Source organism: Microchirus variegatus (assembly GCF_963457635.1).
Source record: "Microchirus variegatus genome assembly, chromosome: 8".
In the NCBI taxonomy this organism is placed as follows: Eukaryota; Metazoa; Chordata; class Actinopteri; order Pleuronectiformes; family Soleidae; genus Microchirus; species Microchirus variegatus.
In genome coordinates, this window is record NC_139809.1 from 14,268,530 (window position 1) to 14,280,721 (window position 12,192).

At 42.9% G+C, this 12,192-nt stretch overlaps 1 protein-coding gene across 1 annotated transcript; it reads left to right on the plus strand.

Annotated features, from left to right (window-relative positions):
* Positions 1–696: 696 nt before the first annotated feature.
* Positions 697–10,407, plus strand: LOC310930488 (solute carrier family 45 member 3; the record flags this gene model as incomplete). Its single annotated transcript, XM_083893496.1, has 5 exons — positions 697–844; positions 4,964–5,154; positions 5,236–5,899; positions 9,276–9,541; positions 9,976–10,407. 5 exons carry the CDS (start codon positions 697–699, stop codon positions 10,405–10,407), a joined length of 1,701 nt encoding a protein of 566 aa, XP_083749622.1.
* Positions 10,408–12,192: the final 1,785 nt, after the last annotated feature.

Below are 12,192 nucleotides of genomic sequence, written 5' to 3' on the forward strand. Positions count from 1 at the left end.
GAGGTATTTTCAAACTCTCCTGTTTAAGATGGTTTTAAAAAAAAGTGAAGCTCAGCAGTAGAGGGAGAGTGAATTCTCTTGGCATTTCTTTTTTTTGTGTGTTTTTGCCACGTTGCTCCAGCTGACTCATCTCCTCTGTCCTGTTGTTCCGGCTGTCCTGAAGCTGTTGCAGCAGAGGAGCTCTGAGAATATCAGTATCATATCCTTGCGACTGTAGCAGCCACTTCTGGTGCTGGAAAATATGATGGAATCCGAGGCAGATTAGATCATGTTTTAAGAAAGCTGTTGCTCTGACATTCCCCCCATGCAACACGAGCTCCTCTCCACTGACTTCCAGCTGTAGTATCCTGAGCATGACCTGCCTAATGTAGTATTCATTGGCCTTCATTCATGCATTTTAATGGTCTGAAATGAATAATATGCAGCAACATGTGCTGTATGTCAGGTTCCCTTTATTTCTGCTTTTTCAAAAGTTGCTAAAAATTGCTTTCCCCCCCCTCTCCAGATCAAGAATGCTCGGAAAAGGATGAATCTTCTAAGTCCTCTGAGTCTCCCACGTGTCTTCGCTGCTGTCCCTGCCCGACAGCCCGCTCGTCCCACTGGGGCGCCATCTGCCTCTCCAAGCTTCCCCCCTGGCCCCTGCCCTCAGTAGTGGCTGTCCCCGAGGGTAGGAAAGGCGAGCCAGCCCGTGTAAATATGCCCGGATGGAGGTCTCATTGGCGTCTCGTCCTGCTGAACTCCCTGACCTGTGGCCTGGAGATCTGCTTGGCAGCTGGGATCACATACGTGCCCCCGCTGCTGCTGGAGGCTGGCGTGGAGGAGCGCTACATGACCATGGTTCTAGGTAAGGAGTCACTCTCAGGCTCACGGTAAATGCATGCGCTTTCATCATTTCATCATCTCTGTCCATGGCATTGAAGCGGTTTCGATGAACCGTCGTTTTATCCACATCACCTTATTTGCATTTTCAGCTCCGTGTGAAACGTCTGTCCACAGGTGATGGAGGCAAACTGTGTGCAAAAGGCAGTGACCTAAGACAATTATCCTGTGTGCTTCTTTGTTTGATCACAATCCAGAATAATGGGTTATAGCAGGTGAAGAAGAACAAACTTTAATAATAATATTCAGAAGAACTGCTCAAGTTTTAAGTTTGTTCCTGAATAGACCGGAAGTTCCTATTAACGCTGCGTCATTACCTTGTTTATGAAGCCCTGACGGTTCGAAACAAACAGTTCAGCCACTGCTGAGAACGCTGTGTTTTATTGTAATCTCGGGGCTCAACGAGATCACTGAAAATCCCGTAATAGTTACGTAAGCAGCGGTTCTCATCGGTGAACAACCGATCGTCCTGCTCCGGGCGGTAGTCCGGGCACATCCGGTTGCGTACATTGAACCGCAGAAGATGAATAACGTCCGTTGTGGTGTTTCACGAGCGACAGTGTCTTCTGACTCTGGGTCTGACTCCAGGTCAAAGTCATAAAAGGGACTGCGGCGGGGAGTCGTGATGAAGCTATTTTTAAACACTGTTAAAACAATGTTTTGATAATGAGGAGCAGTGCATCTACCGTTCCAGAGGGGGGCGCTGCGCCTCTGAGAACGGATGTGCTGGATAGTACTGGCCAATCACAAGACTCTGTCTTCTGGGGGTGAAAGTTCACTCTGAAATCTCGCAGCAGAAAAACACCGTAAGAAAAGAGGATTTCTATCGGCTCGTTTACAGCAACTAGGAGGTTTTTGACCATAAAAACAAGTTAATATATGTAAGTAGACCTCCATAACTAATTTATGTGCAACAGGACCACTCTATGTCACCTTTAAGGTTCTCGTAATTCAGGTAAAGGTGCCATATGTACATTCAAATTCAAAATACCGAGGTCTTTTAGATTTCATTTTCTGACATAACTGGCAACCTGTGGTTGCTCGGCAGCTGAGACTCTACTGACTGCAATGATTGGTAGATGGCGGTAGGTGGCGCCACATGCCAAAACATGATTTCAAAACTTAAACATGATTTGCAGTCTGCAAAATATATATTTTTGTTGCAAATATTTTGTTGTTGTTGGTGAGTTCAGTTTGTTATATGAACATTATTCCTGAGTCTCTGTGACATATTTTATGTAGATTTTATGGCCAGTTGCTTTAGATTTATTACATAATGCACCTTTAAATGTTTTTATTTGATATGTGAATTTATTGCGTAAAATGGAAATCATGATGTCTTATTTGGTCCACAAGCCAAATGTATTCAAAGTTATTCCGTTTTAAAGATTTCATCTAGATAAATATTCACATTTAAGAAGCTGAAAATGGCTTTAAAGTAGTACTAGTTTCAGTATTGGAAAATAACAAATGATACCCAGCCCTAATTATAAAAAAACAGCAGGGATGCACTTTTTTTTTGTTTAAGATAAAATAAAAGAATCCTTTATTTGTCCCATAATGAGGAAATCTACAAAACTGGTAATATGTGACTCAGTGCAGTGGTAACTGGTGACGGTTGTTGCACAGGGGCATGAAAATGCCTCATGGCTCCAGTCTCCATCTCTGGATCCAGGTCATAAAACATAATTGAGGCTGTTACTCTAATAAGTGGCCACTTCACCTGTTAATCAAGTACTAATTGAAAAGCAGCAGGAGAGCGAGCTGCTCGGTGGGGGAGAGCCACCGTCTTCCTCCACACTGACGCCGCTATCAATTATTGCATCTTTCGGATTTTAAATTTAAATGAGACGACATGAAATGAAGTCTTCATCATTTTTAATGAGTAAACTGGACTATTTATAGTATCCATTGTTCTTATTGATGCAAAAACATATTTTCCTATTGCTTTCTAGAGGACATTTTGGTTTTCATATAAGAGCCTGAACAATTCAGTATAAACAGTACTTCAGCTGATAAACAACAGGTAAAAAGACATAGCATGTGTTTTAATCCAGTAGGCATATTGTTGGTTAAAACAAAGAGGTGACAGACATTTTTGTCCCAGGAGAGTCACCTTCAGAGTCTAAATCTGCTGCTGCTGAAGCTTTTCAGACAAACTGCTGAACCACAATTATGAATATTTGCAGAATATAGTTTAAAATGACTGAAAAGCACTTGTTGGTGACAAATCCACAGAAAAATAAAATGTCAAAAAATGTTGATCAGTGTTTTTCAAAAGTGGAAACAATTATGTTCTCAAATGTCTTGCTTTTGATGATTCACTCAATGATATATTTGTTACGAGAAAATAAAACAGAAAATATTGACATTTAAGACACAGAAATATCAGAAAACACTCAAAACCAAATCATCAATTATCAAAATAGTACCAAAAATGTCAAAAATAGACTTGTAAGTGAAGTGAATAGTTGCATGATCCTGTCAGCACGAAAGGTTTGAGTAATTATACAGATAATAGATATAACGCTGAATGCTTAAATAAAAAAGGCTTAATGTACACAACAGAAGTAACTATTCAAGTGTTAAGAACAAACAATGTACACGACTCGACTCTACTTGGTTTCCCCAACAGCTGCTGGTGTTATGAAGAAAAATGATTTCATTGTGGGAGTTCCTCCCAAACAGCCTGCACTGTAAACCAATCTGGAAATGGCACTCCAATTCTCATTTCCCTGCATTATAATGGAGTGCCTGAGTGCTACTTGAATGAAGATAAATATAGTGTCTTGGGAGACTTAAAGCAAATTTTCCCCAAGCTTGTAGTGCCAGCTTCTCAGATGGCTGCTCTCTACTTTATCTAATAGCCGTGTGTTGGCTCCAGTTGTTTTCCCGTTTTTAGACTTTTCTCTCACTTAGTCGAGAAGATAATTATTGCTTTTTAGCAACAAGGTTTTCAATATTCATGCTTTATTTATGTGTATATTTTGCGTAAGATCATGTGTGGCATTGAGGCAGGAGACTAAGTCCTGTGTCGAAATATTTACATGTTCATACATGTTTGTGTGTATACATGTGTCCAGTGTGTGTGTGTGTGCTGTATACACTTACATAACAGGAGAGCATGTGTGTGAGTGTCGGTGTGAGACGGTACATGTCACAGCTGTACATGGTTAAGATGGTAATGACGGACCCCCGCAGCTGCAGCAGGAAGAAATGTGCTGGAGTGTGTCTGACATGTCTGTCGTTCGCAGATAATCCTGCCTGACTGCTTATACCTGTCTGGATTTGCTGTATATCCTCTCCCTGAAAGATTTTAGAGTAGATTTTACACACCCAAAACACAAATTTGGTCTCAATTTGTCCTATTTTTGGGGGCAAATACAGTAGAAAAGAAGATAAAGCCCCAATGCTTTATGTCTGTGAAGGTTCTCAGTCATCCATAGTCATTTCCAACTCCCGAAGAAGTCCTTTTCTTCTATTTTTAACATTTTCAGATAATAAAGTGGAGGTATGGTAGCACTTTCCACAGATGAACTCAGACAATAGCTGTACACAAATGGTATTTTAATGAGAAACACATAATGAAACAAAAATGTGCTCGCCTGTAATGAAATATCCACGGGGGGTGGGGGCTTTAAATGTCACACCGCAGCCGCTAGATCTCGTCGTTATTGATATTGCATGCGTGTCTCTATGTTAACACCCACTGTGTCCTGGTGTGTTCCAATTAGCTCGATGTGGCCATGTGTGGAGGATGAGCTAACAGGGAGTTACCTTCAGGCAGCAGCTGGCCATCTGTAGGAAATACTAGGAATCATCAGCAGTAGTCGGTGTTAATAGCAGAGGGGCACATGCAGTAGTCACTGCTGTGAGCCACTTAAGCTGAGCAGTGACGTTCCACTGTAGGCATGTGGGCTTTTCTCAGATACTAAAGTACAACTGGAAGAGTAACGTGTGATTTAAGGGTTTCCTTTCTCTTTCAGGGTCTTGATTTGTTGGTCAAACTCTGTCTTTGTTGTTATCATTCATGTTCAGTGTTTTGTCAGCGTTGTCTCTGAGGTTTTCCTGCTTCCGTTCACAGGTATCGGTCCAGTTCTCGGCCTCCTCTTCATCCCTCTGATTGGCTCGGCCAGCGATCGCTGTAACAGCACTTACGGCAGAAGGCGGCCCTTCATCTGGCTGCTGTCTCTGGGAGTCCTTCTTGCACTTTTCATCATTCCCCACGCTGACGTCATGGCTTCCCGTTTTGCCTGGGGTGGACGCACACTTCAGGTAAGCTTGTCCTTTGTTAAATTATACCACACGATATTCAATGTTTATTCTACTATAGTCATGTTTGTGCTTTTTCCACAGGTGGGTATCCTTATCTTTGGGGTGGGGCTCCTTGACTTTTGTGGACAGGTGTGCTTCACACCACTGGAAGCCCTTTTGTCTGACCTGTACAAGGACGAGGAGGACTGCGGCCAGGCCTTTGCCATGTTCTCCTTCATGGTCAGCTTGGGAGGATGTGTGGGATATTTACTACCAGCACTGGATTGGAGTCATGGATTTCTCTCCAGTTACCTGGGAGGCCAAGCAGAGTGCCTCTTTTCCCTCCTCACCTTCATCTTCATCGCCAGCGTGCTCATCACCATGAAGATGTCAGAGGAACCCAAATTTGCCAGCAGTGCCTCGGCGAGTTCTGGATCTTTATTGGAGTCAGGGTCTGGTGTGATGGAGGCCGGCCGCTGTGGCGTGCCGCGCTCATGCGTCAGTCTGCTGAAGTGCAAACTGAGGCTGTTGAAGGCTGGTCCTCTGCTGTGCTTGCTGAGAACATGCTGGTCCATGACTCCAGCCATCTACAGGAGCTACTGCCATGTCCCGCGTGTGATGAGGCAGCTGTGTGTTGCTCAGCTGTGCAGCTGGATGGCCGTCATGTCCTTTATGCTGTTTTACACAGACTTTGTAGGGGAAGGCCTGTATGAAGGCGTGCCCAATGCATTACCGGGAAGTGCGTCCAAGCAGAGATACGATGAAGGTCAGTCGTCTTCTCTTTAAGATACAGTATGTGTTGTGTGAGCGTTTGCCTTTTTTCTCAAATAATATCTTTCTAAATGTGTTGCTAGCTTGCTGGGTGAACAGCCTCTGGATGTTATGTGGCTTCTGTAATCTCCTTACATGACCCTCATACTGATTTTCACATTTCTGTTGAAATAACTCCCCGTCTGTGACCTTGAGTGTCTCGGCGACCTTGAGTGTCTTGAAAGGCGCCTTCAAATATAATGCATTATTATTATTATACATTTTTACCATTTTAAAGGAGACATATTACGTAAAATCAACATTTGAACCATTTTAATAGTTTTATTTGGGACCTATGAGTAGGCAAGGTGTGAAAAAAGATGACTCACTCAAGTTTTTGTGGTCCGCATCAGTCTAAGTACAGGAGATAAAACACACGACGTTGACTTCCGAACTCATTGCTACGTCAAAATGAGACATTGCCGGAATTGTTGTCTCGTGGAGTTCCGCTTTGTCCCTAAAAAAACGCGAGAGTTCAGGCGAGGGCAATAGTATCCAGAAGAGCGGAAGTCTGTGAAGTGTTCTATTCTTGGCTCCACAGTGCAGCACAGAGTTCTACACAAACTTCCAGCCTCAGAGGATTTACATGTCCAGTGGATATATTTTATATATGACGGCAATGTGCCGGCTAGAGTCGGCAAATTATGGCTTTTCCAAATGCTAACTGCTGTTAGCTTCCCTGCCTCGGTGACGCTGAGCATTTAAAGAGACAGGCACTCAAAACCGAGCGTTCTGAACAGGGCTGTTTGCGCAGGGTGATTGAACTGGTATGGTGCTTCATCCATAAGATATTTTGGCCAAAGGACACCAGGGAACGAGGTTGACTTGGAGAAATAGGGTATATGTCTACTTTAACTCCTACCCTCATGTATGTGGTTGAAGGTCCATCCAGGCTGTGCTCTGTCCCAGCTGGCCAGGATGCAATCACATTCCTCGGGCACAGGTGGAGACAGACAGAGCCTGTGTTCCTGCATGCCTACATGCTTCCCTTCTACCTTCATATTGCCTCCTGTCAAGTTATAGCACACATACAGCAAGAGGTCGACAGTTAATATACATTCTATCCTAACTTAAAATGAGGTTATTTACATTTTCCTTAGATTGAAATCACTGAACAGTGAGCAAAAGCAATTTCTTGTCATGCAAATACTGAAGCCAGGCCAGTGTAATTTGCTTTCCCCACCCTTGCTCCTGAGAAATCGGAAAACAAACGCACACACACTCTTTATCCTTTCCTGTGCTGCAAATCACTGAGTTGTTGCTAATCCTGTCAGACAGTTGCGCGCGGCTTTATTCTAAAGCTATGCAAATGCTCGGCTCTGTGATTCCACCTAAATATAACCTTTAGGTTAGACAGTCTAAAGGCAGACACACACATGAATAAATCTGTTGTGTCACTGTGGTGTACTAACATCCTGGGAAGTCTGTCTTTAATCAAACAACAATTGAAGAAGGACAGTATTTTAAGTTTCCTTTTGTTTACTGTTCAGCCAGACTTTCTACCTGAAATCCCCTAACATTTTTCAGCTTTAGTTTTCATTTAATCAATCTTGTCTTCATCCATCCATTTATAGAAATAGACTGAAAACCTCCCGCTTGCTTTCTCTTTTCCCCACTTTGTTTACTTTTTTTTTTTTTACTCTCCCCTCCGTCTGTGTTCCCCGTACTCGCCGGACCACGAGGAATGTCACACTCACAAAGAATTAAAGTCAAGGAATCAACACACAAAGGACATGTTCATTCAAGCCAGGTAGACGGCCCAAAGCACATTACTTTTTTAGGTCTGTCTGATTTGAAACACAGCGGATGTTATTAAACCACATCACTCAGCCTGCAGATGTTCCTCTGCATGACGTTTATCTGCCTCGGTTCTAGGGCTTTTTAAAAATCAACCTACGCTCACCTTCCTCTCGTCATAATTCCAGTTTGTTGTAACGCACAGAATTTATTTGTCGAGTCTCAGTTCCGTATCTTCTCATATCTTGGGCTTCAATTTCAGCTCTCATTATCTTCCGTGGTGTTTGTAAAGTGGTCTCAGCAGCTTTGCTTTCCAGGAGTAATACGATCCACGTACGGCTTTCACACAAATGATTCAGTGCTCTCCCGCTGAACTTGTGACCCACTGTGTTCACTGACAGCAAAGCAGAGCTATCAGGCCGATCCTTGGCTGAAGTAACAGTCTAGACATGTAGACAGTCCAGCAGCTAGCATAGATAAGCACCAAAAGTCCACCTAATGAAAGGGTTAATCTGATTTAAACAGGAATAAATACTATTTAAATACAGTTCTTTCTGAACTTTTGTGTCATGTGATTTTTTTATATATTGGGGGTCAAATGAAGTCAAATGAAGTTCATGGGTTTGTTTTACGGTACCAGGATGTCTAGCACGCAGACAATCCTGGTTTTGTTTGAGAATGTGAAATATTCTTCCTCTGATGTTGGTTGAGCTTAAAAATTCTACCTCGGTCTGTTTGTGAATTACACAGCTTTGGTAAACAGGGACCAGCAGGATTTATCTATCTAAGGCTACATCCATACAAAAATGGTGCTGTCCACACTATCACAACATTGTTGGGCATTCTGTGATAATCAATAAACTACAAGACAACATACAGTATAGCGGTATCTGTCCAACTGAAGAAATCAAAAAAGGATTTCTCTATTTATTCACAACATAGAGAACAAAGTGTATAAAGTCTATATAATAGATTTTAAAAAAAAATTTATATTGCACTTTACATTTGAGCAACAAACCTCAAAGTGCTATATATAGTGTTAAATATAGTGTGATATATATTATAATATATGTGCCATCAACCTGATGTGAACTCCCTCCTCTTCAACAATGTACTGTATCTTCCACCCAAGTTTCCCTCATTCATTTGAGCAGCGCCACCACGTGGAGAGATGAAGTAGCACCACTTGTGAGTGAAACTGGCAGGGACTGTTTACTTTAGAGCGCCTTAAGTTGTTAATTAAAATGTCAATATTTGCTCTGGTGTAAGGGTCATTGTATTGTTTGAGGAAGGACGGTGATATTAGAGATAACCGATATTTGGAGCCGGGCCGACAATCGGTCTATCCCTAGGCAATATATATATCAACAAATCGATATTTTGACCCACCCCTAGTCACGTGACGTTTTAAAGTATGTATACAGAGGTGAAAAGCTCTCCTGAACTCATAATGTTCTTTTAAGCTGTAGAAAAGTGAGTGGTTTTATCGTTCACTAGATGTGAACAATATGCAAATGAATGTTATGTCAGATAATTTCTCTGATAAGAACTCTACTCTACTCTACTCTTGCCATAACACTAAATGCTTGTTTCAGGTATCCGCATGGGCAGTCTGGGCCTGTTCCTGCAGTGTGCTACCTCAACCTTCTTTTCCCTGGTGATGAGTCACTTGGTTCGCCGCTTCGGCTCGCGTCGAGTCTACGTGAGCAGCATGGTGAGCTTCACGTTCTCCGCGCTGGTCATCTGCCTGACCAAGAGTGTGGTCCTGGTCACTGTGATGTCGGCTCTCACTGGCTATGCATACGCCACGCTGCAGACTGTGCCTTACACTCTCACCTGCCATTACCACAAGGAGAAAGAGGTGAGAACACACTGAGCTCCCCTGTATATGAAAGGTTAGTTTTTAGGGGTGTGCTAAAGAAATGGATTTACATAAAAATCGCGATTCTCATTTACTACGATTCAGAATTGATATAAAATGTCCCAGAATAAATTTTTTTGGAATAAAGAGTAGTGTTTCGATGACGACTGACCGGAAAAAGACGCAGGTGACGTCATGTTTACGTGCTGCGGCACAGGAGTCCAGGCACCGTTTACCAGTTAGCTCCTTTAGCGCTGTTAGCTCCTTTAGCGGCCTTAGCGCGCCTACAGTCAAACTGGAGCCGTCTGTTAAATAAACGCTAAGAGCAGCGCTACGAACAACCAGTGTACCTGTGTACTGTGTATATATGTGCCTCTGTTTTTAAAGTTTAGCATTACTTTAGAGACTCACTTGTTTTCTTTGTCTCACTACAGATCTATATGCCAAAAAGGAAAACCAAAACCATACATACGAATGGTATTAAATCCAAGCGGGACTTTTTGACTTCAGTGGAAGCAGAAGCCGGCCTTAATCATAAAACGGGGGCTCCCTACGGGCACGCCTTCTACAGCCAGGAGAGCTACTACCCCCTGCCACACGGCCAGAATGGCTCATCTCACATCGCTGCTGGAGCCGAACAGGAAGAGGCGGACATGGGCTACGAGAAACGCGGCATAGGTTTGGACTTGGCCATCTTGGACAGCGCCTTCCTCCTCTCTCAGGTTATCCCCACCCTCTTCATGGGCATGATCGTTCAATTCGCACAGTCCGTCACTGCCTACATCATCTGTTCCGCCTTCTTCGGCGCCATCTCCATCTACCTGGCCGGTCACATCGTCTTCGACCAAAAGGACCTCAAATGCTGAGATTTGACTTGGGGAAGATGTGGGAAACGACGTGGAATTACAGATAATCGGTTGATCGATCTTTCAGGTTTCATGTGGTTGAAACTCGGCAGTGTGCTGCTGCTCCAACAATGCCTTGCTCTTTGATTGAAGCTCTGCGTTTAGGACGTTTCTGTTTGTGTGTATGTGACAGGGAGAGGGCGAAAAGAGAGAAATTGGCCAGTGCTAAAAATACCAGTGTACAGAAAAGTTCCTTATCAACCCCCCACCTACTGTGTGCTCACAACACTCTGTGCTGAATGCAATTGAATTCTTTATTAATCTCTCTTAGGAGAAAACATTGTATTGCAACATCCTTTTCTGTCCATTATCTTTTTCCTCAGGTAAGACCAAACAGATTTACTGTAGAACACATCAACCTCAGACTCATAGTTGCTCCCCCTGCTGTTTTCATTTGTTCATGACCACACGTCTTAAAATTTTAAATTAACACATCGGCTAATTAACTTGTACAGAAATTACAAGCAGTGTGAGTACAATTATGGTATTTACAAAGCTGAGGAGGCCTATTCAACTGACCATTGCGTATAAAATAATGGGAATTGACTTGTACTTAGATGCTGGCCTAATCTTTAATCCCCCTCCTTTCCACCGTGTGTAATCTGTTACTGAAAGAACAGTTTTATTGCAAATTATTTTTAATACAAATTTTTTATTGTACATCCCTATGGGAATTTAGTTATGCAACCTGTTGAGGTGAGGTTTACGGACTGTGGTGGTTTATGATTGAATTTGTTTACTGGGAGCTGGGATATATCGCGCAGCCTCCGACGAGATAATCAAGAGTACGTGGATGCTCCTCCTTATCGGGAGGACAGTTGTCTCAGGTTAGTACCATGTTTTTTATAGTGTCCCCCAATGTCGCAGTGCCAACAATTTGCCCCCTTCCCCCCGCCGCCTAAATGAGTTTTACTGTATTCCTATACAATGACAATCTTTGACACCCAGACGGTTATGCAGAGTAGTGCCGTGTGTGTGTGAAGGCTAGAGATACACATGAAGGCCAACTTCATTCATACATAGCAGCCATTCCTGAAAAGACCAAAACAATTCATGCCGTAAAAAAATGGGAGACATTTGGTTTCTGAAAACAATGCCAGAGGAGGCATTGATGTGCTGAAGGCCAAGCTTGAGTTTGATTGTGTGTGTGTGTCTCTGTGTGAGTGTGTGTGTGTTAAACACGGTGAACAGACTGTGTGAAAGTAAACTTGAGTAATTAAGCGTGTTGATTTAAGCCCATATGATGCTGTTATGTGATGATGCAACGTGGCCTTGAGATGAGCTTTTCAAGTCGCAGGTTGGGTATGAACTCATGGACGTTAGTGTCTAAAAATGGATATAGTCTTCCTGGTTTTAAAAAGTGAAGCCCAAGCTAGGATGGAAGCCACCAGGGGGCGATTACTCGGATTTATAACGTCAGTAAACATGTTCCTGAGGAGTTAAATACGTCAGTTTTATACATTATGTTCTTGTAAAGAGGAAATAGACGATAAACCGGTGTGATTGACAGCTGGCGTCGTTAAATCGGTGCCCCAGTCGCAAGTGACGTCTGGATTTTTGGCACCTGTCAAATAAAAAATCTCAAGGCTTCAAAGGTGGGAGATAAGTTATGAAACTGAAAGACTATGTCCATTTTTCACGTGTTCACACCACGCTTGTGCTGCAGCTGGAAAGTGAAATCATTTGAGCGTTTTTTGTATCCAGGTTGTGATGAAGAATTTGGTAACAAATGTTCCTGAAGGGCAT